This window comes from Gavia stellata, chromosome 10 (genome assembly GCF_030936135.1).
Source record: "Gavia stellata isolate bGavSte3 chromosome 10, bGavSte3.hap2, whole genome shotgun sequence".
NCBI classification, from domain to species: Eukaryota; Metazoa; Chordata; class Aves; order Gaviiformes; family Gaviidae; genus Gavia; species Gavia stellata.
The window spans coordinates 3,578,229-3,605,732 of NC_082603.1; the positions used below are offsets into that span (position 1 = coordinate 3,578,229).

At 45.6% G+C, this 27,504-nt stretch overlaps 2 protein-coding genes across 3 annotated transcripts in view; one reads left to right on the top strand and one right to left on the bottom strand.

Annotated features, from left to right (window-relative positions):
• EDEM3 (ER degradation enhancing alpha-mannosidase like protein 3) overlaps nucleotides 1-7,394 on the top strand; it is a 31,702-nt gene extending 24,308 nt beyond the window's left edge. Inside the window, exons 16-21 of one of the 2 annotated variants that reach the window (XM_059821882.1) lie at nucleotides 590-743; nucleotides 1,258-1,452; nucleotides 2,234-2,399; nucleotides 2,905-3,090; nucleotides 3,955-4,002; nucleotides 4,637-7,394. In XM_059821882.1, the coding sequence (XP_059677865.1) occupies nucleotides 590-743; nucleotides 1,258-1,452; nucleotides 2,234-2,399; nucleotides 2,905-3,090; nucleotides 3,955-4,002; nucleotides 4,637-5,043 (1,156 nt within the window). In that variant the 3' untranslated portion in view covers nucleotides 5,044-7,394. The remainder of the gene's footprint in view (nucleotides 1-589; nucleotides 744-1,257; nucleotides 1,453-2,233; nucleotides 2,400-2,904; nucleotides 3,091-3,954; nucleotides 4,003-4,636) is intronic. The other variant, XM_059821883.1, reaches the window with a different exon arrangement.
• Nucleotides 7,395-18,429: 11,035 nt separating this feature from the next.
• Nucleotides 18,430-27,504, bottom strand: part of C10H1orf21 (chromosome 10 C1orf21 homolog) — a 129,806-nt gene continuing 120,731 nt past the window's right edge. Inside the window, exon 6 of the mRNA XM_059822156.1 lies at nucleotides 18,430-19,191. Coding sequence (XP_059678139.1) covers nucleotides 19,153-19,191 — 39 coding nt within the window. The 3' untranslated portion in view covers nucleotides 18,430-19,152. The remainder of the gene's footprint in view (nucleotides 19,192-27,504) is intronic.

Genomic DNA, 27,504 nt, shown 5'->3' on the forward strand with positions numbered 1-27,504 from the left:
GCAGGAATTAGCAAGTCTTTTCAAAGCAAAAGGAGCTTAATGAGCCATATAGTCCAAGTGGGAATTGTACCCCAGCTACTACAGGAAATCTGTCTCTTTGGTTTGTAAAATTGATTTCTGTAGTCTCTTGAACAGTTCTGCAACTCTTCCTTGTAGTAAGCAAATCGTGCTACCATACAGAGTACCTTCACCTGTTTTGAAGAGTTTAGGACAGTCAGTTAAAGCTAAGGAAGTTTATGTTTCTGACCGCCTCTTTGATATTTACACTTCATGAATAAAACTGAGTAGCAAATGTATCGGGAAAACTGGTTTTAGTCAGTCTTGCAATAATGCAGACTATTTAGAAATGAGAGATAGGATATGGTAGTTTTGCTATCAACTTTGCCTGTGCTTTTTTGCGCTACAAATTTATTGATAGTATCGACAATTTCTCAGTCAAACTATCTTTTTTAGAAGTTGCATTCTAGTGAAGCTTGTACTCAACATTATTCCAAAGAATTCTAATCTTGTGGTGGTAGGAATAACCTGAGAGTTACGTTTCAAGAATAATCTGGTTTTTAAAGCTTTGATCTCTGATGTCTTTTGGCAGAGAAGAGAGTTTGGGAAGTGGACCAAAACCACCGTTGAGAGCCAGAGATTTCATGGCCAGTAATCCTGAACACTTGGAGATACTGAAGAAGATGGGAGTCAGTTTGATTCATCTGAAAGATGGAAGAGTACAATTAGTCCAGCATGCAGTGCAAGTAAGACCCCACAGTACTTTTTTTGAAAACTTACAGTAAAATCCTACTAGCAATGATATTTGACACTTAGAGGTTCAGGAGGGACAGCCAGACTGTGGAAGAAGGCACATGAGCTGGATATGCAACTATATTTAGCAGGCTGATGCTCGTTAATATTTTTGCCTCAGCAACACTTTTAACTAATCTTCCATTAAATTAGATGGAGGCTGTTCACGTCAAAGTCATATAGCTAACGGCATCTTATCTGAAAATACTAGCTTTCGGTGTGAGATACTTCCATTTGTTTAGGAGGTCTATATGTTTGTTTGTTTTTAGTCTTCTGGGTGGTGGAGGTGCTAAGAGCTTAACTTCCTTATTTGAAAGGATGAATGAGTGCCAGTGAGCATCCGCTCTATATTTTAAAATCTTTGTAGCAGTGTTCCATGCAAACATAACTTCAATTGTTTTATCGGTTTTTTTTCCAAGTTTCTCAAACATTTTAGAAGAAACTGTTTATCGTTTCTTTACTACTCAGGCAGCAAGTTCACTTGATGCTGAAGATGGTTTGCGGTTCATGCAGGAAATGATTGAACTCTCCAGTCAGCAACAGAAAGAGCAACAGCTACCTCCCCGTGCTGTTCAAATTGTTTCACATCCATTTTTTGGCAGGGTGGTCTTGACTGCTGGACCAGCACAATTTGGGATGGACTTATCCAAACACAAAGCAGGGGTATGTAAGATGTGTATGTGATCTGTTCCTAGCTTTCTGTTACTTTCCTTATTGCATAAGCCAAAATTTTACAGGACTGGTACTATTTCAGGGTTGCCAGCTAGAGGGTGATCAATTAATTACAGTGGTTAAAATGACAGGGCACAGCAATGACAGAATGACAGCAGTGACAGTCTTTTCAGATGAGTGGCTTATCTGTCTGTGGTCCATGCTCTGCTCCCAAGTCATCAGTCATGATTTAGGATTTAAAATGCATACATAGTATGACTGTTGAAACAAATTTATATAGTCTGCAGTGCATATCTCGAGGTGTTAATTTAAGGGAAGGTTTTCCTACCATGTCAACCATGAATTTGCAGAAGCCCTTTTGGAGTTAGAGCAGGCTGTTCTTATGCAAGCTTTTATAAAAGGCTGTATCTAGACTGAAGAGGAAAATACCAGAGACAGTGGTCCCTACTGGGAGCCGTAGGGAAACCCAATGACTTCGGTTGGGCAAGATGCAGCCCCAAAGAGGAGTTCCAGACTAGCAGTTCACAGAAAAAAATTTTCCAGAGACAACAGTTCACAGGTATAGACAAAATACACTGAATATGAGACTTAGGTTTTCACTCGGTCATTCTTTGCTTCTTAGAACTCCAGCTTCGGGGTAAAGACTGCCTGCACTGACAGAAGACAACACTAAATGCATTAGATTAACTGAAGAAACGAAAATGCTTAGGGATCTTTTGCAAGCTTGAACCTAGTGCCCTAATTCTCTCTCTCTTTTTGTTTTTCCAAACAGACAAGAGGATTTGTTGCGACCATTAAGCCATATAATGGATGCTCAGAGATCACTAATCCTGAGGCAGTGAAAGAGAAAATTGCTCTGATGCAAAGAGGCCAGTGTATGTTTGCTGAAAAGGCACGAAACATTCAAAAAGCTGGAGCAATAGGAGGCATTGTTATTGGTAAATAAAATTTTAAGTTCTTAAAATCTTAAGTTTGTGTAGATGTAACCTGTATTTTACAGATTTGAAGATACTGGAGACCTGACAAACTGTTAAACTCTCTGAGATGACAGTACTCCAACACAGAAATTGTGCTTTCAGAAGATGAAGAAATGTTTCGGTTTTGTCTGGTTCTGCCCAGAAAGTGTAGCTAAACAAATTGGGATGGGTGATTGTCACTGTTTTTGCAGATTAAAAGCTGTTATTTTAAGGATCACTGAGTGTTGCAGTAGTTCTGTCTACTAACTGCTGAGGAAGACTTGAGATACAAATGAAAAATGTTAAGGAAAACAAGTACACGAGTTGGCTTTTTGCTTTTTACAACCAAGTTACTGTTTTCTGCCTGGGATCCTCTTTTAACTGACTGGGCAGTAGAAAGCTGAAAAGGTTTGCTGAAGTTCAGCGTTGTAGTCTGTTTATCTAACAGGAGGTTTGCTTGCTTTTCCTTTTGCGTGCATCTGGCTAGATGACAATGAGGGAAGCAGCAGTGACACAGCTCCTCTCTTCCAAATGGCCGGTGATGGAAAGAATACAGATGATATCACAATCCCCATGCTTTTCCTCTTCAACAAGGAAGGAAACATTATACTGGATGCAATCCGGGAGTATGAGGCTGTGGAGGTGCTCCTTTCTGATAAAGCAAAAGACAGAGGTAAGATTAGAGGTTATTTATACTAATTTAGCTTCCATCTGTGCCGTGGCACAATGTGAAGTGTACAATAGTGATTTCTATTGCTACCCAAAGGTGCAGACGTGTTATTTGGTAGCTCAGGCTTTCTGTTTGACATTGGTATTAGGTTTTTTTGTAAGAAAGCCATTATTTGAGATGTGTCATTATCCGCTCCCCCCCAAGTTAACATTAACATCCAGAAATGCCGTTCATAAGTTAAATGTCAGTTTGACTAACGAGAAAATACAGCCTTTTGGATTCCTTTTGAGCCCTTTTTGTCATAATCTGCTTTGAAGTGGTGTCAGGAATAGCGTAACTGTTTTCAGTGCCCTACATTGTAAATGCCTCTCTCTTATCAAGCTCCCCAGTGACATTCTTGGTACCCAAAAGGAAAGCGACAACTGTTACAATCCTTTTGCCTATCTAAGGAGAAGTGGTTGTCATGAGGAATAAGGCTGCTGACCTCAGATGTTTTGCAGTTTTTCTTGTATTACACAAGAAAATTGCAAGCTAATACATTCCCAATTAAAATGTTTGTATATGGCAGAAAATTCTAGGTTTCCTTCTTGTAAGCCTTCCTCGTAGCACTGCTTTGTCCAAGCTGAGTGTGTAAGAACAAGTATCTCTAGTAAACCAGTGACAGTGTTTATTTTCCGCCCATTTGCAAAGGTGACATGCCGAAAGCTAGTGTTGTTTCTTCATAGCTGCTTACAAATTCCTCCTGTTTATAACTGTGATTGCGCTGCTCTAACAGAATACTAAATACAAAAGATAGCTCTGCATTTGAGAATTTATAATCCGTATCTGCTTCTTCCCCCCTCCTCGTGCTTCCGTTTGGAATCCCAGCAACAATCTTTAAAGGTAAAATGATTCCAAACTACATTATTGATAGCAGTAAGTATCCCGTATTAAAAATGGCGTATGCAGTTAAGCTCCCTAGAAGTCTTGAAATATTAGTGTCCTGTATACTAGCTGTAAACATCAAACTCCAGAGAAATCTGCATGGTTAAATTGGACAGCTGTTGTAAAGCTAAATGGGTACTTGAGAGATGTATGTTAGCTGCTTTGAGTGGGGGTGTGATGAGGGAGGCTTCAGCTTGGCGCTCTCTTTAATTTCACAGTTCAGTAAACTTATGAAACTCTGTCTGACTCCCGCTTGCTTAGATGTGGGATCCTGGTGGATCTGGGAGCGCTTTAAAATCCGGTATTAAAGTTCAGTGCACGCAGTGGGTATTTGGTTAAGACTGAAGGATGGTAACTAGCGCTGACCCAGAAGTCACTATTCAAGTTTGAGGAACCAAAGCGAGTCTCACTATATTGTTTGCCCTTGTTTAAAATGTGTTAAAATGTCTTCCCTCACCTCTCTCTGTGAAATATGTTCCTTCATAACATTATCATATCAATGGAAAGTCTGCACTTCCTTGAGGAAATAAGGTCAAGGGAAGTGACCTTGCATTTGAAACACATAATAAAATGCTGCCTTTCTAGGTTTTTTTTCAAAACACTTTTTTTCTCTCCCCTCTCAAAGACTTGGAAATGGAGAATATGGACCAGAAATTATCTGAAAACGATTCACATAAACAGAATTCAGAAGAAGCTACTTCAGCATCTCAGGATGTTGGTGCGGTCAGTGAGGAGCCTGAGGAAGGAGAAAACTCTGATGTTACTGACCCTGATTCTTTATCTCCTGCTCACGCAGACAGTGACAGCGTTTCCATTTCAAATCAGGATTCCTACGTCCCTGGAACCGATGAGGCTAGTGCTCCGGAGCCAGCATGTACGCAAGGGGATCACCAGCCTCAGGAACAAAAGACCGAGACAGAGTCAAATTCCAAAGTTAACTGGGATAATAAAGTCCAACCTATGGAATCCATATTAGCAGACTGGAATGAAGATATAGAAGCATTTGAAATGATGGAAAAGGATGAGCTATGACTTGTAATAATAACTTATTTGTTAGTTAAACAAATGGAGAACTCTTTGGGTAGAAGTGAGGCCCTGATATCTGAGAACCAGAAAATATATTCAGTATTGTGATGAGCAACCAGGTTTCACCTGGGAATTACCATAGAAATCCAGCACGCGTTCTGTGTATTGTTTTAATTTTCCCTGTTTAAAAATGGGAACGTGCAATTGAAGCATTTGTCTGGCTCCACTGCACGGTGCTGTAACCCAGGAGGCTCTTCAGGGAACGAGCCCGACTTCTGCGTTCCAGGCTCCGAGAGGTCACACTCCCTTGGTGTCTGGAAAGCAAAAGTTAAAGGCAGTGGGGTTAACATACCACGTAACGGTTATCGATGAGAGCACTGGAAGGCAGTAGGTCAGCCACTGTTCTGGTTGGAGCGAAGGTGCGGTTTCACTGATCTCTACTGAGTTGAAAGCCTTCATTGATAGCAGCGGGTGAAATGGTGTTTCCAGTTGTCGTGTCTTTAAGACACAGCTAGAAACAGTTTTATTTTGTCCTGACATATCATGCTGAGACATAGTAGTGTTGCTTATCACTCCTTCCGTCTGTTACCATGAAGAACAACCACAATGACATGCGAGTTTTCCCTTCTGCTCTGCTTTCAAGTAGAGAAACTGTATAAACCAAAAGCAACGTGTACTTTGTAAGCAGGTTCCATCAGGGAAACTAAGACAGCCTTGCTTGTTTGGGGTCTACCAGATGAAGGTTCACAGTGTGTTATGAAAGTTGTGCTCGAGCTTAAGGTAAAGTGGCCAAGGTAGACGCTGAGTTACAGGTATTTCCTTTGGCCTTCCGGGTTGAAAAACTCAATCTACCCTGTGATACGGAATTTAAACTGGCAATATTCTCTGAAAGGACACTAAACAGAACTAGATCAGCTATAACAAAATCTTCCTTTTTCTACAAATTTGACTTCTAACAGCTTGACTTTGTTGTCGTTCTTTTTATATGCAACTTCTATACGTGTGATACTTAAGGCAATGAGGCCAGTAGCGGTAGTGAAGTGCAACAACTTTGGCTGTTGGGTCCCTAGCTCAAAGTAGAGTGGCGTGAACTGCGAGGATGACTGGTATGTTACTCTGGGCTTCCGGAGTTTGTTACAGGTAAGTGTGAGTCCTAATCTGTTATCCCTATTACGAAAAACATTATGTAAATAAAAATGGGGATGTTTAAACAACCGAGAGATGTTTTGACTGTGTCCAAAGAAACTGCCAAAAAGGAATTAACTTGATTTATATAAACTGCTTTTAGTGAATTATGGTTCAAAGAATTGTTTTATATTAAAGAGTAAGTTAACACTGCCTATATGCTGCACCAGGCTAAAAATGAAGGTTTATATTCATCTTTACAATGGAAAAAAAAAAAAAGCCCCAATCTGAGTTGCACCTTTCATTTAGCTGGTGAAATGACGCGCGCTGAATATGCAACTGTTAATTAGTACAGCCATACTGTATTTATTTATGTATACTCCTGTACAGTATGAATGGAGAAATCCCGGGCAAATGTTGTATACATGTATACTTAATGACACTTGCTTTCAAGAGTATCAAAATGCACGGGCACCTTTTGAGAGCATCACGGTCAATCAGAATATTATCCATAAACTGAATGATAACTTTAAATCACTAGAGTAGGCGGTAATTTCAAGGAGGAAATGAAGCGGTAGCAGAATAGTGAATAAGTGTCCTTTTGAATAAATCAGCTTTTAAATGTAGTTATAATTCCTTTGCACAAATAACTGTATGGAGGTTTGGACTGAATGAGTAGGGCTTGAAGCAGCTGGGTCTTTCAGTCGAGAATTTTTTTTATTTATGTTTTTTGTTACATGGGTTTCTTCATGTAAGGAATTTGATCATGGGAGCCTTTTAATTGTCCCTCGTTACTTAGAGCCCCAGTCCGCACCCAAGGGACGCTGCGCTCCCTTGGTAGTACCTGGGCTCGAAGCGACGTGGCCAAGTGCAGTCAGCTCCAGGATCAAAACCATCAGGTGCAGATCAAAAGTTGTCACTCTGATAATTCCTTTGATCTGCCAGTGCTTAGTGCCACAAAAAGAGCATTTTTGTTCCCGTGCTCTTCAACATGGAGTTACATCTTCATCCTTGTTAGCTCTTTTGGTGGAAATAGAATTATTTTTATAGCTATAGAGGCCCTCTGGTCATTAGGTTAAGACAGTCAATATAGCGACTACAGGTTTTCCTTCACTTGCAGAAAATTTAGGTGTAGATGTAAAATTTTATTAAAAGATTAACTTTCCTTGCCACCACCAGCTCATTTTTATTTAACTGCTTTTTCCACATCTATTGCTAAAGCAGCAGACGTTAGCTGTCCTTTTAAGGGATTTTTCATCGATCCCAGAACTCCGTATGGATTTGAAGCATCATTTTGATGGTGGCCTACCTCAGATACCTGCTGCCTCCTTCCTCTTAGGTCGGGGTGGGTTTATTTTGTTTCAGTTTGTTCTACTTACCTTTGAAACCATCACGAGAGCCATAGCTTTGTTTACAGAACTGAATCGGGTAAGGTTGACCTTTTGGGAAAGAGGACTAAATCGGGGGGGCAGTTCTATTCAGGTTATTTTCACTTTGTATTTCCTTATGAGGAAATAGGCTTTAGTTAACCTTTTCATATCATTCTGAAAATAATTTAGTTTTCTGTCACTGTCATCTTAAAAAGCAAAAAGAATGTATTCATCAAAAAACCAAAAGCTTTTGGAGAGGGGAGTAAGTGTTCTTCCCAAATTTTTAGGAGCCTGCTCCCTCCGTGTGGAATATTGCTCGTACATCGTTAATCAGTAATCGCCTCTTTCTATGGTGTTGTACAGTTCCTTGTATGGGATTGAACACTGAAGAATTCAGGAATCGCATCTGGAACTAGCATTTATTCCATGCCATGTAATTCAGAACAGCCAATTAATTTCTCATTTGATCTTAGAGGAATCTTCTTAATTGTTTACATTTATTGTTTCTTAATGAAGTTGCAAAATGAGCCCAGCTTTGGTTCTCCTCCTGCCAGCGTACCTGAAGGCGTAGAGCGGTAGGCATGAATAAGCGTATGTTAAGAGGTAAAAAATGGGACATCTTATGCAAAAAGCATCAGTCAGAACATAGAAAAAAAACCCACAACATTCTGTGAATGAAATATTGTATGTTCAGATTTTATAAGCTTTTTTTTTTAGCCAGCCCAATTTACAGCCGTATATTTTCTTATGAAAGATGTCTAATAACAGGTGCTGTAACACTATCGTTGGGTTTTACTGTCTGGTGGTAAGTGTATACAATATTTCTAAGGGCAACTATGTACTGTGATGTAAAAGTCTGGGCTAAAATGTACATAATCTGTGTACATAATTGTGTACTTGATTATAATTGCTGATTGTAAAGATTTAATAAAATGTAAATATTCTGGTCAAGCCGGGCTAAGTTGACACTGATGAGTTGCCCAGCCAGCTCTCTTGGCCTTGGCCTTGATTTTATTAGCAAGGCCACCAACACTGGCTCTTGTCTTTATTAGCAACTCCTGGAGCAGCGGTCGGTACCCCGTCAGGCACCGCTGCTCTCCGGGGTCTGTGAGAAGCCGGAGAAAGCGCCGATGGGAACCTGGGAGCTTTCCGCAGCCGGGAGCACGTACGCCGTCCCGGCTGTGGCAGGGCAAGGGAGCAGCTGTGCGGGAGCGCCGTGGAGGCAGGACAGCGGTGGGTGCACGGCCACCCTGCCAGGAGGGTGCAGAGGTGCAGAGCCATGGGTGAAGGCAGCAGCCACCCCGCAATGCAGGATGCTCTGAAATACAGGACAACTTCTCCCTGTGAGGGTGGCCAAAGACACATAGGTTAAAATTGGGACATCTTACGCAAAAGGCATCAGTCAGAATGTAGTTATATATGTGTATATACACTGTTTCAGTGTAAAATTGAAAGTAGACTGGAAAGGCTCTCAGCAACCAGATCTGACTGGACTATTTCAACCTCTCTTATTCTATACCTTGGGCACTTTTTTTTTTAATCCATTCCTGCAGATCCTCAGAAGTTCATTTAAAGTATGACTACTTTGCCCCTGTTTTTCTTTCAATTCTAATGAAAACAGGTTTCTCTTGGGCCTGATTGGATTAGTTTCTCAGGGGAAACATACTCCATCATCCGTTATCAGTTGTTCTCCAGCACATCAACTTCTATGGAGGAAAAGCTCATAGGAGTAAAGACTAAGTAAATAAAAGATGCAGGAAGCCCTAAATTTAAGTCCTTGTTCAAGTGTTCAGCAGTGTTGGTGATATTCATTAAGTGGAAAGCATTTACTAGTCTTGCCAGTGAAGTGCTAAATTTCTTCAACCTGCTGTTATGGGAACATCAGGACTTCAGGGACTGGAGTATTTTGGAGCAAAGGCACCTTCTGCCTTCCTCGTCCCTTGAAGGGTCTTTAACCTGGGATGTTCAAAAAGGGTTTTGGTCTGGGCAGGTATGTGACACCACACTTAAAGGTCCTGTATTTCCTTTGTGTCTATTTATTCAGGGAGTAGTAGGTGTTCCTCACGTAGCTGTCTGTTTTCTATTGACCCTGGCAGGGCAACACGACTCGGAGAGGGGCAAACTGAGGAATGTCCAGCACTAATGTGGGGTTTTGCAGAAAAGATTCATAAATAAGATTACCGCCAGGAAACATGCAAAGAGACAGAGATGGAAAGAGGAAAAGGGAGCGCTCGTACAAGCAGACAAATACATCACAATGTCTTGTGCTCCTCTGTGGCATCTCCTTGGAGCAGATGGCTGCGGGCGAGGGCTTGGCTGGGGATGGGGCAGAGGGGTTTAGACCAAACCCTTCAGGACGAACATCTCCAGCGTGATGGAGCAGCCCTTCGTGGCTGCATCCCTTCGCATTTTCCCACTTTTCTTCAGAATCATTGTGGCCTCCTGTCTGCTCTGCCTTTCCTGCAGGGATGCCCCCTCTTTACCTCCCTGGCTTGTTCACCTCCCTCTTCCCCGTCTGTCCGTTAACCAAGTGGTGAACACCCAAAAACCAGGCAGAGACATTCATCCTCTGCAAGTGCCTACACCCACCATGGCCATGGGTCATCCGTGGTGCTGCCCGTGCGGGCAGAGGGATGTGGCTGCTTAAAGGAAACACCAATTCTGCAAAACCCCGGTCTGCTCAGGCAGGCAACACGCTTACCATGGGAAACCAGAGCCCAAGACAGCACAGGAGGGTTTAGCCCGTTGCCCTCCCTGCTGCCGGGGCCTCAGGGATGGCGGATGGGGGGGCTCGGGAGGTCGGAGCAGAGCCACAAACAGCAGCGAAGTTGTGTCTGCTGGGGTAACTGGAGAGAACTTGGAGCAAACCCTCAGCAAAATGCATTTCTTCTTATTGAGAAAAAAAAGGGGAAAAAACTCTTACAGGAATCAATGTTCTCTCTTAGCAATACCCTCCTGCAGTCCTTAGAGGATCTGGTTCTGGTTTTCCATGTTCATGTCCACCACCTTGCCAGCTGTGATGCCCAGATGCTCTTTGGCATAACAACGAGTTGCCCTCCCATCGCAGATGGCCTCTGAAAATGCAAAATATTATGCAAAACTAACAGCTAGGGTGCCTCCCAGCCCTGCCCCTCTCTGTGCTTCTTTTATAACATGAAATCAGGAATATTTACTTCGTTATTTCTGGCTCTGAACACATTCCTGCTCCCTAGGGATACTCATTGCACGGATGCACGAAGGGTAAGGGAAGCACAGTGGCATCAGTACATCACACCTCCTACTAACACTATCCTTACTAATTATTTTATGCCAATAGTTGTACTGATGGGCCGTTACTCAATTTTCACGTTTCCATTTTCTAGTTAGGCCACCCGAAGCTGGAGGACTTCAGCGGCTCCGACGAAAAGTCAGCCTCAGCTGCCACTTGTACCATGACCCATCATTCACATCAGCCCGAAGCTGCCAGTGGCAGAAGTCCCATTTGCTTCCTAAGTGCTACATAAAAAAGATAATGTTAATAAACGTTTCCAGCTGGAATGTTCCTATAAAACACCGTTTGCCTCGGAAAGTTCACCCAAGCTGTTAAACCCCAGCGCGGGCGAATTCATCTTTAATAATCCTTCGGTGGAGGGCACAGCGTGATGGCATGACACGAGCGCTGGTCCGACTGCGGAGGCATTTAAGCCGCAATTGTGCAAAAACGTGTGCAGAGTACTCCCTGGTACCGCACGCGCTTTCGGGGAGCACCGGGACCAGCCCGGGACGGCTCGGGCGCCTCGCCGGCTACACCACCAGGACAGACCTGATGGCAGCAGTGCAGGGCAGAGAAAGAGAAGACATACGGAAAACCAGTTTCACCATTCCTTAAAACACCCTACCCGAGCGTTTCGCTGCCTTCACGCCCTTCGTCGAGTGATGCCGTCGCCTTTGCGGTGCTTTGGGCTGCGAGCACCAGGATGGGAAGGAGTTGCCGGGTTTTGGGCATGAGCCCCGGCCGAGGGGGATGCTCGGAGGTTTGCACAGGGAAACGTGGAGCCAGCGGAGCGGCAAAGTGGGTGAGAAGAAACGATGAGAAATTCAGAGCTGGACGCACTGAATTTGCTGTGGTTTAGGATTTCTCTGCTCCTCGCAGGCGGTCGGGTGGTAATAGAGCAAATGTTGATCGTTAGAGAAGTGCGTGATCCTCCCCTCCACAGCAAACGCCGTTTCCCTGTCCCGCCTCCGGCCCAACGCTCCCCGCGCTCAGGTTTAAGAAAATTAGCAAACAAGGCTTAGAAAGGCATAAGGGAAAAAAAGGAACAAGATGCGCAGAAAAGGGCAAAAAGGCATTTCCGACACGGGCCGGCTCTCACGGCTGTTTTATGTAACTGAGCACGTGGCTTTCCACGTTTATTTTTGGGCTTGACAGGGGTTATCTGATTGCCAGGCAAAGAGCATCTCTGTTAAATGATGTCAATCTTTGCCGCCCTGGCATTACAGCATCATAAAAAATTACATAGCTGCTATTTTGGGTAGCAGCTCTCTCCGACTCAGTGAATAAATGCATCTCCATATGACTCACTCTGGGGGATTATTAATAGACACAAAAGCAGAATGCCAAAACCCCGAGAATATCACTCAGTTCCCACACATAGCTTTCTAGTTCCTCGCAGCAATCGCACTCGAGAACTTTTTGTCTCAAAATTTAATTTTTTTAATACATATATACACACAGGGGGAACAAATTTTCTATTCAGCTCACACCCTGAAGGCTTGGAGAGGGATAAGGAAAGTCCGCAGTGATGGAGGATGCTCGTTGCTCCAGCTCTGGGTGTGCAGGGTACCACGCTCCAGTCCTGCATCGCGTGCTGGGCTAACACCCGTTCAGGGCAACGCCTCCTGCGAACAGACCCGTGAAGGCGAGGCTGCCGCTATTAACAAAGCTTGAAATAAAAACGCGGGTCTCCTGATTTAAACAGAAACCATCCGGGATGGCAGAGCAGCGGGGAGGAAGCGAGTCGTTCCGAGAGGGAAGAAATCACTCGCTCCTCCTTTCGCTGTGTGACAGCCGGCGGATAAATCAGCAATAGGCAGCAACCGTCGGATAGAGATACCGCCTCAAGCCTGGAGCTCACCCCCTGCCCCGGGGCTGGCTTCTTCATTCAATCATCTTTTCGGTAATTAGGGTGAAAGTCATCGGTGGGGTCCTCCGCACTGTCCTGGCCCCGCTGCCACATGAAACTGCTGCGCTCAACTCGCGTGAGCTTTGATAGTAGGGGTAACCCTTTAAAAAAAAAGGACGCTTCCCCTAAAATGTTCTGCTGGTGTTCACAACGCTGCCGAGACGCTGCCGTGGGTGCAGGGAATAGGTGTCCGTGAGGATGATGTTCCAGTTGGTTTTTAACGAAGCGGGTTAACAGTCCCCCATGCGTTTATGATGATGCTAATGAAGAAGAAGATGATGATGACGAAGAAGAAAATAACGATGGTGATGACTGTGCCATCTTCAAGCTCAAGAAGAGCATTTACCTGGATGTCAAAGACATGAACTCTTTTGAATTCCACCAACTTTCACATTTTGCAGTTCCCCTGAGCTGGGACTTGTTTCCCTTGGCCAAACACTACCTCCACAGCAGCACAGCTATTCCTGCCGTGCACAAAGGGATGGAGAGTCGCAGTAAGTCAACCCAGGGTCTGCGTGGCCTGTCCATGGCCACAAAGGACTCGTGGCAGGGGAGGATGCAAAACGGGGTCTTCTGGGTGCCAGCACAGATATTAATCAAAAAAAAAACCAACCAAAACCCTCTGACTGAAAGCAAAGGAAGAAATTAATGTTAAGTTTTTGGACGGTATAGTTTTGGGGCTGAAGGCCAGTATCAGAGAAAGGTTCGTGGGAGTCAGGAAAAAGCAGCATTAGTGGTCAGATAATTAACCGGCTGCTTTGGCGATCCTCTTCAAGGGCATTTTGGGCAACGTCTTAAGACTGGTTTCCCTGTTAAGATCTATTTGCATGTCCATCCTCTCCATCTGCCTATAGGGTTTCCAGGCTGCTCTTCACCTGCAATACCGTAACACCGACGTGCCTCCCAACAGCACCAGGGATATCAAACACCTGCAGGCACGAGTCCTTTATGGGGCATCAAAGTGGACCCTGCGTTGGCCAGCCCAGGTGTATTTTTAAAAGGTAAGTCCAAACAGAGATTAGGAGGAATAATCAGAGGAAAGGGCGTTTGCTGAACGTTGCCAGCGAGTCCAAGACAACGTCCTAAAAACCACTGGCCACACAATCAAAAGCCCAGAGAGCTTCTAATACCCTGCCCAGTTCTTCATGATAGAGTGGGAATAGTCACCAAATTTTAGAGAAGCCCAGAGTTTATCAATCTACACTCTCTAGTGGTTCCTACAGAGCTTAATTTATGTGGACGTCATGGAAAATCCTGCAGTAGCTCAGCAGGTCCATACAACTATGCAAGCCTTGCTCCTGCAAGGGGGTATTGCCCACTTTCCCCAAACGGGACGGGCTGGGGCTTTGCTCAAAACCTTCAACGGTTTCCTTGAAGTCCCGGTCCCAGAGAGAAACCACTTCTGGTCCCTCCTTTTGCATGCAGAGGCCTGACCCAGAACATCTCCTGACAGGGGACCCGAGGGAAAAAAGTGCAAGTGACAGCATCTGAATGATGTGAAGTGATCCACAGCCTGCCAAGATGAAAAAAGCACTAATATGGGTTTGGATTTCTTTAATCTAATTTAGGTGCAGACTCCTGTGACTCAAGACATGCCTGGGGTCAAATGCTGCTCTTGGTTACAGGGTGATGATGTCGAGGCAACGCAATGTCTTGTCATTGAGGGCTGATGCTGGCATCCAAGGGCAGGATTTCCCCTCGCCCCTGAAAAAGCCAAACACCAAATGCCAACCTTCAAAACAGAATTGTACCAGAGCAGCACACAGAACAGCCAGCTCCTCCTTGGACCAGAGCGGTCGCAACCCAAGCGCATTACAAAAATTGTCCTAACACACACAAGAGGTAGGAGGGTAAAGCCTCTGCCTCCTCCTGCCCACCACGACTGGACCTGCCTCCTCGGTGAGCTGGATGCTGCACGGAGGGTGGAAGGGTTTGGGAGGGGGCACAAGTGAAGAGAAACTTGCAATAATTAAAAAATAAAGGCATCATCTTTTTAGGTCTAACTCTATGATGTGTTGCAATATATACACAATACGGAGACAGGCAGTGGCTGATGGAGACATTGCCAAAACCTCAGGAAACTAGACAAAATGTGTCCCTATCTCTAGACAGTAGTGATGGAGACAAAAATTAGTGTCAGATAGCCAATAAAGAAGTATTTTATTTTTCCAGGAGTCCCTCTCGAGGTCGAATATGTCCCACGAGCCCCACATCAAACTGCACCCAAATTGCCCCGAGAGCACCAACGTTCAATCTCGACACCCCCCCCCACCCCCCCAGCAAGCCCTGCTCATTAGGTGAACGACGATGATGACAACACAGTGACACGGCGCAGCTTTGGTGTGTTGGTTTCGTGCCTGGCTGGGATGGAGCATCCATCCAGGCAGTCTTTGGAGGGATACGGGTCCCTTGGGATAAGGGTCCCTTAGGATATGGGTCCCTTGGCATACGGGTCCCTTGGGTTGGGTGTTTGGGAGGCTTCTGCACGCACCGGCCACAGTGCAAGGCTGGATCTTGGTGTGGCCACCAGCCTCTTGGGCAACTCTTCTTGCTTCCCAGCTCTTCTCCTTGTCCTTGCCTGAGGCTAATGCTTGGGACAGGCTCCGAGGAGGGAAACCTGCACAGCTCAAAGGGTTTTAGCGGAAAAAGCACATCAAGATAAGAAGGTTGATTGCAAAACCCCTTCACCACAATTTTCTCCAAGATCCCGGAATATGACTTGGAGCTTGTTAAACATAGTGTGTCAGCCTCCTAAAGAGAAGTTTGGCCCCAAATCGTTTTCTTGGTATTTCTTTCAAAAGAAACCTTGAAAAACCCATTTACAACTAAGCACAGCATATCAGATATAAGCAGTTTTTCTTCTCTTCCCATCCTCCTCTTTTCCACCCTGCTGAATATATTTGAGCGGAGTAAAGTAATGTGGAGGTATTGCTTCAAGGAGAGATGCATTTTAAGCTACAGTAATCTGCTTATATTTTTATAGATCCTCAGCCTCCACGTATATTTAGACTTTTAACAAAATTTGCTAGGACTTTGCAAAAGTAGAACTAAAGCAGGTTAAAAAGCAACATTCATCTGAGCGACCTTGTGGGTCTGCTTGTGGCATGTGCAACTTCTTACAAGGAGATTCAGTTGTTCTTGTCCCTTTCCCAAATGCTACAGGGCTATAGTCAGGTCCCCGCACTTGCTCTGGACATGTTTTTGCAGCAAGTTGCTGCTCGAGGCTTGAAGAGATGGTTATCCTGCTCCAACAAGCAAAGCAGACAACTCAGCGGCAGAGGTGCCGAGAGAAGGATGTCAACCCAAAGCCTGAAGTGCTTAGAAACCGTCTTATATTTCATAGACTTCAGCCATTCAAGACTAGAAAAAGGTCTTTGCTCTGTGTAAGTTTTGTTTCCAGAAGCATGGCTCCTTTTAATAAGTAACCAGCGCTGATCTTTGCTTTTCCATATCCCAAAGAGTTTAAGAGCAAGTCTCCTGCCCGACCAAGAAGCTGAGTCAGCTGAAAACCATCAAGAAGCTCCTGGGTTCTGCCTGGCACACCATGACGGTCGCAAGATGTGCCATGGCCAAGGATTTGCTGACTTGATAGGAAGAGGCAAAAAAACCCCACCCCAAACCCCTCAGTTCTGCCCATATTTCCTGCAGAAGGGTAGAGCTAATCTAAGTCTGTCGCTCCTCACCCCAGTCCCACCAGAAGCTTGGTGCAGTCCTGGAGCACGTCAACTCCAAAGACAACTACTGACTCTCTCCAAACCTCCTGCCCATCCTCATGGCTCCATAAGCAGCAGCAGGATAGTCTATGCAGGTATTCACTACATTGTCATCTAAAGGTCCATCAGTCAGGTTATAATTTATACAGGAGCCTGAAGCAGTTGCTGCCTAATGCTAGGGTCATACTCACTGCACAGGAAAGATGGGAATTGCTTTTCCTCTCTCACAAAGCTTCCCCAAAGCCCATGCCTTCAGTGCCATCATCGTCGGCAAGGAAAAAAGAAAAAATTATATTAAAACTATTAGGAGACTGAAAGAAACGCCATGTAAAAGGAGGCTGGTGTACTGAAAGACCACGATGTATCTGTCACACAGGGTTTGGATGGGGAAATTTCTACACAGGACATTCAGCATCTAGAAAATGAATCGTGTTTCAAAAGGACGGACCCAATTTCATCACTCTTGTACTACTTGCGAAAGCTTTATAAAGTACTTTTGAGAGAAGGCTTTGCAGGATCAAGCCCCAGGACTCTTTATTAATTAAAGTGTTTAAATAATTGAAATGTGCAGCGTCTTGACTCTCCTTAGCATGGCTACCTGCTCGAGAGCTGACATCAATTATGGAAAAAATCATATGCAAGAGGACAGCATTATCACCTTGAAGAATTCGTAACTGATCAAATGGCTCCATAGCACTGAGATGCCAACGGCCCTGAGGACGATGTGATGGGAGGAAGGTGGTGAAACCTCATCTCTGGGGAGGCTGGGGTGCTCAGGAAGAGCCGTGCGGTCAAAGCAACTGCCAAAATGCAGCGAGGATTTAGGAAAATCAGAATTTGCTGGCAATTTTTAACCTTTAACAGGATAAAGATGTACATAGTGAAACCTGCCAGAGAGGACCCTGTTGCTGAGCTTTTTATATGGAAAGCTATTGAAGCTAGGTAGCGCTTGAGTTGTCCCAATCCTGCGATAGAGCAACCACTTGACTCAAACCGAGGTTGATGAGAGACCGGGGGACTGAGCAATGTGCAGCGTGCAGAAATAGCTTCTCCCTTAAGAAGGCAGCTTGATACTGCAGCCTGACAAATGCCGCTTGCAAAGCTGCTCTTGCGGGAAGTGCTCACATCCAGTCCTGCACGAAGAAGAGTAACTCCCGGGTCTCTCTGCCGTGGGTCCTCCCTACCCCACTGCCCCATCCACCGCCCGAAAGCCAAAGGAAAATCCAGTGTCGGGACGGAAGCATGAGGAAGTTGCTTTTTTTTTTTTTCTTTTTACGCATTCTAGGTATGGCACAGCACTGATAGGGAAGAAAATCTTCTGACGTGGGCTGTCCAACCCCACTCAGAGCAAACGCTGGAGGAAATCTCTTTAGTCAAGAAATCTCCTAAAATTTTAGAGATTTTCAGAAGTCACAGGGGATTTTTGAGAGACTTGAAACTCTTTAAAGGGATCTGATTTTTAGAAGCTCCAGTGAAAAATGGCCATCGTTGAAGGGTTTTGGGCTGAGTGCCCCACTCAAGTGTCGGCCATGTCAGCAAAAGACGCTATTAATGCAATCTCATAGTCTATTCCACATACATGACACACACCAGAACAATTAAATCAATGCAATAAAGAAACCTATGTCCTGACAAAGTTCCTCTACAGGATGCAGTGCAAACCTGGCCTTCATATGATGTCAGAGCAGGAAGAAATATCAGCACAAGTAACGATCTCCTTTGAAATAATAAATACAAAAGGTGGTTTTTTTCCTTAAGTTTTTTTTTGTGTTTTTTTTTTTTTAACTCATGACAGTATTTGTTAAAAATATTACATCTGCTTTTGAGAAAGTAATATCCTCTCCGTATAATATGGAAAAAATAAACTCTACAGGACACGCAACAGATATACCCCCAGTTGGCACAGAGCTGCTTTAAGAGCTTAGATCCACAGACTCGTCAAGGCGGAGGGCTGGTTTTGCCTTCCTTGTCCCTAGACTCTTAAAACATTGTGTTGTAGGAATGGTAAAAGACAAGAATACATAAAAACAGTAAAATGTTTATTTTCTTAGAAAAAAAGAGATTCAAAATGATTGTGATCACACTCCCATTCGTGCTCAGCAAAGCCAATACTGCAAGCTTAGTCCTTGATTAAGATACCTATTAAATGAAACTCTTTTTCCTCTTAAAATACAAATTCCTGCTCCTGCATCACTTCCAGTATTTCAGTGATAACATGCTTTTAATGGATAATAGTTTCTCGGCTTCTTCTCAGCAGAGAAACAAGGCCTGCCACGGCAAAAACATCCCATCTCCAAAGCTTGAAATCACCAGCATTAATAAGCACTCCGGCCCGAACGCGGACTGACAGACAGCTTAAGGGTGTTTCTTAGATGCTTGAATGTTCACTTATGGAAGCTTTGTATAACACTACCTCATCTGATAGAAAACAGGCCAGAAGCCTCAATAAAATCAACAACGTCTTTTGGATTAACTTTAAGGATTTGCTGCGTATCTGGACACAGAAAAAAGTGAGAAGTTGCAACAAGTTTTAACTAGCAGCAACAAAAACAGTTCCTTACGAGTTCTTAGCAATATTCCTCATCTGTTCATTAAGAAACACTGTAACTGAATGGAGCATATAATGTGGAAATGATCTTCTTCTGTTATGTAGTGCTCTTTGCTCTAGAAGACTTCCAAAAGGTCTCGACTGGGTTGTAACCTATTTACACAGTAGTATTCCTGGGGCAAGCGGCAGAATTGGCACTATGTGACGTCCTCCTCTTCTGAACAATAATCCCGACCCTGTAAGGAGAAAAGCCAGACAGTTTGTAAATGACTACTTGAAGACAGGAATAACATAAATCAAGGGAGCACTTCTTAATAATTCATATCTGTTCTCTAAACTTAGGAGATTTATGTTCAGAGCTGGGTAGAAACTGTAAAAATAGGGAACGGAGTTTGCACAACTCCTCCAACCATTTCTAGAAGGTTTGCGTGAAACCAGGACAGGAGACCCTTCCCTTTCTGTCACTGTTACTCTCATAAATTTCATTCCCTGTATTGAATGCTGAGGGATTCCAATAAACTGATTTACAAAACTATTTTCTGTAAAGATACACTTTGATGGCCACAACCCTATAGACCTGTTGCAAAAACATGATCTCCAAGGCAAAAGCAATGAAGCACTCAATCCTATGAGCAACGCAAGTCAGCTGCCGTGAACAAGAATGCCTCATCTGATAACCTCAACAGGAGTTTAACGTAAGAGCAAAAGATACTATCCGTATTGAAAATACACTTGCACAATGGAGAAAAACAGGCTAGCTAAAACAGGCACTAAACACGGACTTCTTAGAGACCAGTCATGTTACGCCTTCTGTCCCATCCCAAAGGCAAGACTTGCAGCAGCATCTACCTAGGTGTTATCCTCAGGAAGGTCTGGAGAAGATACGACCTGTCCCTCACTGGCTGCTTCTTGCAAAGAGGCAAGACGAGGACCCGACGGGATCCACTGTCCTCGTTTCTCTACACAGAAACTGCTGGAACTGAGCTTTTCAACACACAAGCCACCCAAGATACCCTGCGTAAAACACGTGCCTCAACGATAGTACCAAAAATCTCCTCCTCTGGACTACTTCCCATTGTTCCCGTCTGCCAGGTGTATCACCTGAGCACTCGCATGGGAAAATCCCAGCAGCTGAGCAAAGGGCTGGCAAAGACGACGACGAAAAGGAGAAACACGAGAGTCTCAGACCTGTGACGACGTGTAAAAGCTCAAAATCACCCTGTAAGCAGAAGAGACCAACTCAGCCATGGTAAAGCGGGTGAAGCTCTACTCACTCAAGGGGGGGGTACCCAGTTGCCCCACAAATCAAAACCGGTCACTGTCCCATCTGGAAAGAGGTGGGGGGAAAGAAAAAAGTAAAAAAAAACGACAAGGGAGAGATGTTTCTTGATCCAGCAATCAGTTTATTTGGCATGCACGGCTGGGGTACAGGTCGGGAACAAAGGCTCCAAAATGTCTCTGCAGTTAAAATCCCACTGTCGATGCTGGGATTGCAGAGCTCGCTTTGCTGGAGGGTCCACACCCAGGAATGCGCAGCGCTTTACCAGCTCTCTGTGGCCCGATACTATTAGTAAAAGGGCTTTCTTAGTATATTGAAAACAAAAACCCAAGAGACTGATCACCCTAACTTCAATTCCGCAATCACTGACCCAGAAAGTAAGAAAAAAAAGTATTTTTTAAAGTAAAAGATTTGACTCAGAAAGAAGGGATGCTGAAATACTTTGCAGCGAAGCCCAAATCCATCAGTTTTCTCCGTGCTGGGGACCACAATGCATTTGGACAAAACCACAAGACTAAGCTGGTGGGGATGAAGGTTTTGTCCAACATGCTTCAGAGCTGCGAAAGCCACCGGTAGCAAACGATGACTGAGGCTCAGGGCATTTCCAAGAGATTCATTCACCCGCTTCCCCGGCCTCCTGCTCCAGAAGAAGCCCCATGGCCCATCATTCCCCACTACGCTCCACACCAGTGGCCATCAGTGCTATTAAAGGCTCAAACGGACCCAAAACACGGAAGAAAGCCATCTTGCATTTTTTTCCCCTCCTATTCCTCCTGCCGTTCTGCTTCTGGGTTTGCTCCGTGGCAACGAAGTGCATCGGTTCTCAAAAAGATGCCGAGAAACCGCTTAAAAAGCAATGCGCTGAAGAAGTCTGTGCCGTGGCGCGGAAATACCACCTCTCGCCCAACCCCTGAAGGCTGCCGAGAGCCAGGCTGCTGCCACCAGACGCTTTATTTCCATCTTCACGCCGGTGGGGATGGAGACACGTCGGTGTCTCGGAGGTGGCCTTCGAGGCCGCGGCCCTCGGTTGCCGGCGGGCAAGGAGCTGCTGCCATCCCAAGCTTCCCACGAGCCCGCTCCTTCCCGCCAGCACGTGTGGGCAGCGGCGGCACAGCTGAAAGGGAGAGGAGGGTGAGAACTGCCTGAAACGCCAGAAACACCTCCCACACCTTCCTGCAGCATGACACGTGGCTTTTCCACCCGCCCAGCCCGGCACGGAACCGCAACCCTGACCCCACCAGCTAATTCGATGCCCAAACTGCGGGAACGCCGGACGGCAAGACGAGGAGCCCCGCTGCAGACCGAGGCTGCCGTATTTTTTGCAGGGAAATGCTCCAGAGCTGGATTCGCCCCAGCGCTCGCTTCAGCAGGGGCGGCCACCGCCGACGTACCAGCTGGCGGGAAGGGGGAGGACGCAGCGAGGGAACGGGGGAAAAAAAGGCTCCCGCAGCCGTGCGGCGGCTGGCTGAAGTCTTCACATCCGCTGCCCCTCTCCGCCAGAGAGCCGGGCGCAGGAGCATGCTGCGATGCAGGGGAAGGGATGCATTTGTTGCACGCCAAGAATAACGTCGGAGCGAAGGCACGGCGGGCTGGCAGCTTGCATGAAAATTAGGGATTTTGCTTTCACTTGGGTCTTACAGCAAGTTGGGAGGACGTTGCTTTTCTTTCTCCAGGAGAAGGAAGGGCCACGTTCACGCTCGCACTGGTGGGCTGCGATCCAACCGGCGGGACCACACCCGCTCTGGCAGGCTTAGCTTATTTTGTCGAGGGTGGGAATTGGCTGTGACAGCAAACACCCCGTTTTCCACGTACTCCTGCACCCATCCTGGTGTGCAAAGACCCACACCAACATGTAACCTGGCATTTAATTCCAGCACGAACACGAAGCGTGTGGGGCTCAGCCCAACAAGGTGGGAAGCGTCCTGGCCCAGTTCAGCGGGGTTAAGCACATACTGGTCTTTAAGCACAAGGGAAACAGCATTTAAGCCTTGGAACAGTTCATGAGCAGAAAGTTAAGCAGGTGCTTTAGCATCTTCTTGAAGGAGGGCTCATGGTCAATGAGGTCTCCTTGAGCAAATACACAGAAATGGGTATTTATCCTCCTAAAAAGAGCAGGAGGAGGAGAAACCGTAACACAAGAAAGCCAAAAAAGTTACAAATTCTGCCCCCCCCCTTTTTTTTTTAAGACAAAAGCTTTTTTGTCTTAAGCTTATTCCCTAATTTAATTTTTATCGGTAATAACAAGGTCAATGTTCCTCAGGAAGATCAGAGAAAGAATAAAGCTGCTTTCCCCGCCATAAATCCAACGCACAAGGGTTTCTCCTTGGTGCTCCTCAGGCAGAAAGGCAGGAGAGGTCTTCATCTCCCCGCCGGCAGAGGACGAAGGCTGCTTGGGTCCTGCTAAGCACCGTGGCCCCAATCCAGTAAAATACTTAAAAATCTCAATTTTTGACCCCTTGGTTGTTTCAGAGGATGTTTGATAGATGCTGGAGATGATACCTCAAATGGCCGCACAGTAAAATGTTTATTTTCTTAGAAAAAAAGAGATTCAAAATGATTGTGATTCCACTCCCCTGTGCTTGAGAATTATCCTGGTGGGGCTGGGCAAAACCTCACTCGAAACGGTGAGCTAACAGCTTGCAAAGCTGATAAGGTCTTCTGAAGAAACCGCACCGAACACTGACCACGTGAAGCGGCCGTCAGAAGATGAGCTCCACGACCTGAGCAGAGGAGCTCTGGTAGTATCCGAGTGCAGACCGAAGTGATGGCGGGGTTTTTTTGGGAGGGGATGGGTGTCAGGATGGAAAAGAAAAAAGCAGAGAAGGTGACAACCCCCCGAAAGAGAGCACCATCGTGGCTGAAAAATGAGGGTGCAGGATTGCTGGCCAAACCCTGTTCCCTGCTGCCCGGGGAGAAGACTCCCCGTGTCCAGAGGAGCCACAGGCACGGAGCACACGGCTAATACCAGGAACGTATGGGCCAGCCTTTAATAGCCCTGAATAGTGTGGGCTATTAAATAAGTTTTAATGATTGAGAGTGTAAATGAACTACACTGAGGAGGATGAGAATGGGAACACGCACATCCAAGTCCAGGTCATTCTCAAGAAATCCCATCTTCCTCCCCCGCAGTTTCAAAATCCAACTTGCAACTTTTGTAGATGTCCACAGAAATGCCTTAACACAAAAGGGTGTGAATGTAAATTAAAAAAAAAAAAAAGAAAAGCCTTACGTGCCTTTCCTGCTGCTTGTAGCCAAACCAGAAGGGCTCATTCCCCTGCTCTCCCCCCGCTCGCTGCATCTAGAAAGCACTACCACCCCGATGGCCCTACCAGGGCATGCATCATGACTGACGATAATCTTTTAGAGAAAAAAAAAAAAGAATAAAAAAAAAAAATCACAGGAAAAGCCCTTTCCCCCCATTGTTGCGGGTGACAGGCCAATAAACAAAACCCCACGCCGCCCGAATGCAGAAGCCTTCCCGGTTCAATAGCCTTTTGTGCGGCTGGCCGACTTGCCGAGGGAGAGCAGGCAGCTCAGGAGATGCTTCTTCCGCCGCGGCTCTGCAGCTTGGCACCAGCATCCTCGCGCTGCGGCCCTGGCGAGGAGAGGAGGAAGAGGAGGCCGACCGGCCCGGCAGAGGGAAATGAGCTGCACCAAGCAGCCCTTTCTTCTGCGACGGCTGAAAGAGCTTGCGGGACACAGTGGCCCCTTTCAGAGATGGCCGGCGCTGGGAAACGTTAGCCTGGCTCTGCGGTGGGAACCCTTTTCATCAATCTGGTTTTGTTTACGGCGCTCGCAGAAAGGATGGGAAGAAAATGCCGGGAGGCGGTACTAAGTAATTGTATACTGTGCTAATTTTTGTCCGTTTCTTATTTTGTTAGAGAAAAATCAATAGAGTCATTAAGAGCAATCCACTTTGCTAACAAGTTTTAGCCTAGTAATTCTGCCCTTGCATACGTTTCGGTTAGCAACCCCCCCCTATTTCTAATGGCACTCTTTAAATACGATACAAGGAGCTGCATTGTGTCTTCCCCCCGTGTTTCATGCCAGTTTTACTAACGAGGGGATGGAGCGAGTTGCCGCTGGGCATCTCTCCCATTGCCTCCAACAACAAAGCGGTAGTCTCCAACCCGCCTCCCCGCAGCCAGGTGTGCGGATCGGTGGGGAAATCCCTGCAAACCCACCCCGACACCAGCGTTCAAGACCAAGTTATCTCCCGAACCAAAGCGACATCCCCTGCGGCAGCGGAAACACGATGCCCCGGGCTCGGGTTATCCACCAGCCGCGTGAGAGTTCGTAGCAAGACATCTTCACGTGCTATGACATTTTTTAATCTCATTTTTTCCATGAGCATGTTTGCATTGCAATTTTTTAATAAACCACTGTAGCCATGTAGGAATGATGATTTCCTCTGGTACAGCTTACCTGGATTGTTTTGGGGTTTGTTTTTTTTAAACCACAAAGCCAGAGATGCTTCTCTTCTGGGGGTACAATCCCCAGATATAATCCTAGAAATTGCTTCTCAACTGTTCAATTATACCTCAGCCTTGGTATTTTTTCCCTACAGTGAGACAGCTGCCTACACACTGTGCCACAGCCTACAGTAATAATATATACTTAAACGAGATAATTTCTGATGATCGATTTACTGCTCCGTACGTAGGATTCAGAGAAAGCAGTCATTTTTCAGACCATTTTCCGTGATAGCCATCATCAAGATGTTTTCGCTAGCAAGCGCTAAATGAGGAAAATTTCCCACATTCACCGTTTTATACGTCACAGCTTTTAATTTTGCTTTTATTTCATATTTTCATGGAAGCCTTGGTGGGACAAGGCCCCCTCAAGGCTGTGGACTTGAGGCTGTGCCCAGGATTAACTCTCCGCTTGGAGCCGTCCTGTTCAATTAATGGGATTTCTTCTTAGGGGGTAATGTGGAGTTTGCATGTGGGCTTGCACAATCAGGGTCCAAATAAAGTTGAGATGTAGGGGAAAAAAAAAAGAAAGAAACTTTAGGGGACATATGGTAATTCTTCTGCTGTGTTTCACAGCAACTCTTTGTGAATCCATATACAGTATCTAACTAAATTAGTCCTTGCACTATTAGATTAGAGAGAACACAGGTAACTAATTTATTTGCCTGAACACCAATACAAATGGCCTAATTTTGCTATAGTCTCTCACTGCAACCAGCAGAAAACACTGGGTGTCATGCAGACAGGGACGCTGATAGTGGGACGCATTTCTGTCTTCTTAATGAGAGACGGTATTTAAAAAACCTGATTTATCACACCGCGATCAGTGCAGTGTCTTTCCCTGTCCCGGCTCAGCTGGTGGGGCCGATGTCTCCTCTTCTGGGCATCACTCAGCAGATCTCGGATTTACCCAGCGGCTGCTGTGTTTGCTTTAGGAGGGATGTGTCAGTCGCTCTCCGCTTCCTTCTCGGGTTTCCGAAGTTGTTTTTCTGCCTTGATTTCTCAAGCTCAAGCAAATCACTTGCACCTCTGACCCACGTCTTTCTAATTTACTCAGGGGGGTTCTCTCCTCAAGCTGCTATTACCTGTTGCTCATTTTCTGCTGGAATATATTTAGATGACTTTAGGCAAGCCCAGTTTTCAAAAAATGATGATAACGATGTCACCAGATGAGCTGGCTGTCTCTGCTCTGTTTTCTTCCCAAGAAAAAAACTTCTTCGTGTGCACGTGCCTCTTTGACTCCAAAAGCAAAGCCCATGACTCTACTCACAGTAACTTCAGCGAGTGTGAAACCCCACGAGGAGTCGCTGCAGCTCCTGGCAGATGTCGGGAGGATTTCTGAACCAGCTTTCACCACAACTCTCCGGCCTCGTGCTGCTCACAGGTGACTTGGTCTTTCCTTTTCCTCTTCTCTCCCGGTGCGGTGCACATCCAGCCTTGGCGTCGTGCCGAAGCTGTGCTCACCCTCTGCCACGACACCAGCATCCCATCGTCTGAAAACCATCCCACAGCTGCGCTGGGATTTGTTCAACCTTTTCATCGCCTGGTTCCTATCGGTCTGGATGCACGTTGCTACGCCACGGAAACACCATCACGAGAAGAGCTCCGTGGTCTGTCATATATATATATGACATATATGTATGACATGTAACTGCTGTTTCCCGCGCTGTTGACTGCATAACTCTACCCAGCTACTTCCAACCTCCCACATAACTTTGTATCTTTGGCTTCTCATCAGGTTTTGGGGGTTTTTTTAGCTCAAATTCTGGTGCCTCTGGAATGACTGGGTTGACTCTAGCAGAACCAACATCTAACCCTACGTGCAAGGCTGACTTTTACATTCCAACCTCAGCATTCAGTGCGGAGCCTTCATTTCAGTATTTTTTCCTTCCAACAAACCCTATGGATTGAATTACCATAATCACACGCAGTTCCATACATGCAACTTCAGCTCTAGCTCTCCGAGCAGGGACAGACACTCACAGAGATAGGAACAGATGTCTCCCTCTGAATGCCTCGCAGTGTTTTGACACCGAATTTTGGTAGACAGAAGCTCAATGCGTTGGGGTTGACATTCTGGTTTTTGCCTTTGGGTGGCATTTGCAGAAGGCAGTTCAGCTTCATACGGGCAGCCAGGAACAGGGGTGTGTGCTGGGTACTGTCGGGTGCTGGACTTTCAGAGAAATTCTCCAGATCATTTCATTAAGGTTTTTTTTGATCTCCAGGACTCAAAATACTTCATATTTTCAGTTGCTAAAACATCAGCCTGTGTTCTTTCCATTTCACGCTTTGCAGAAATTTTATTTTAGCTGACCTTCCTGTCCATTTAATCGTTTTGCTGAGTCCAAAACGCCCATTTAATTCTCCTCTCTAATGCGTAGCACAGGCGTTACAGTTGTTGCTACTCATTTGTATTAGGTGACCTAATACCCCTTGGGATTTCAAGGCAAGTTGAGGGAGTTTTGCTTCTGACTGTAGAGTTTCTGTAGCCGTAGCCCATGGAGTCAGTGATGGACAGCCTGTCTCCATTACAAATCCAACCCTACTCAGGGCCACGGTCACCACATGAACATTAGAACATGTTTTGGGACCTCATCAACCATAGGCAACGCCCCCCCCACCTCTGCAGACTATTTCAGCTGTAACTAGTGAGCTGCTCGGTGATATAATTCTTTTAATTGTTTGACTGCTCTCCTCCGTTTCCCTGGAGAAGGGACTCCAAATGCTATTTAGGGATCAAACAAAACCCCTCATATTTTCCAATTTTTTCAGCACTTGTGGCGGATACCTAGAAAAAT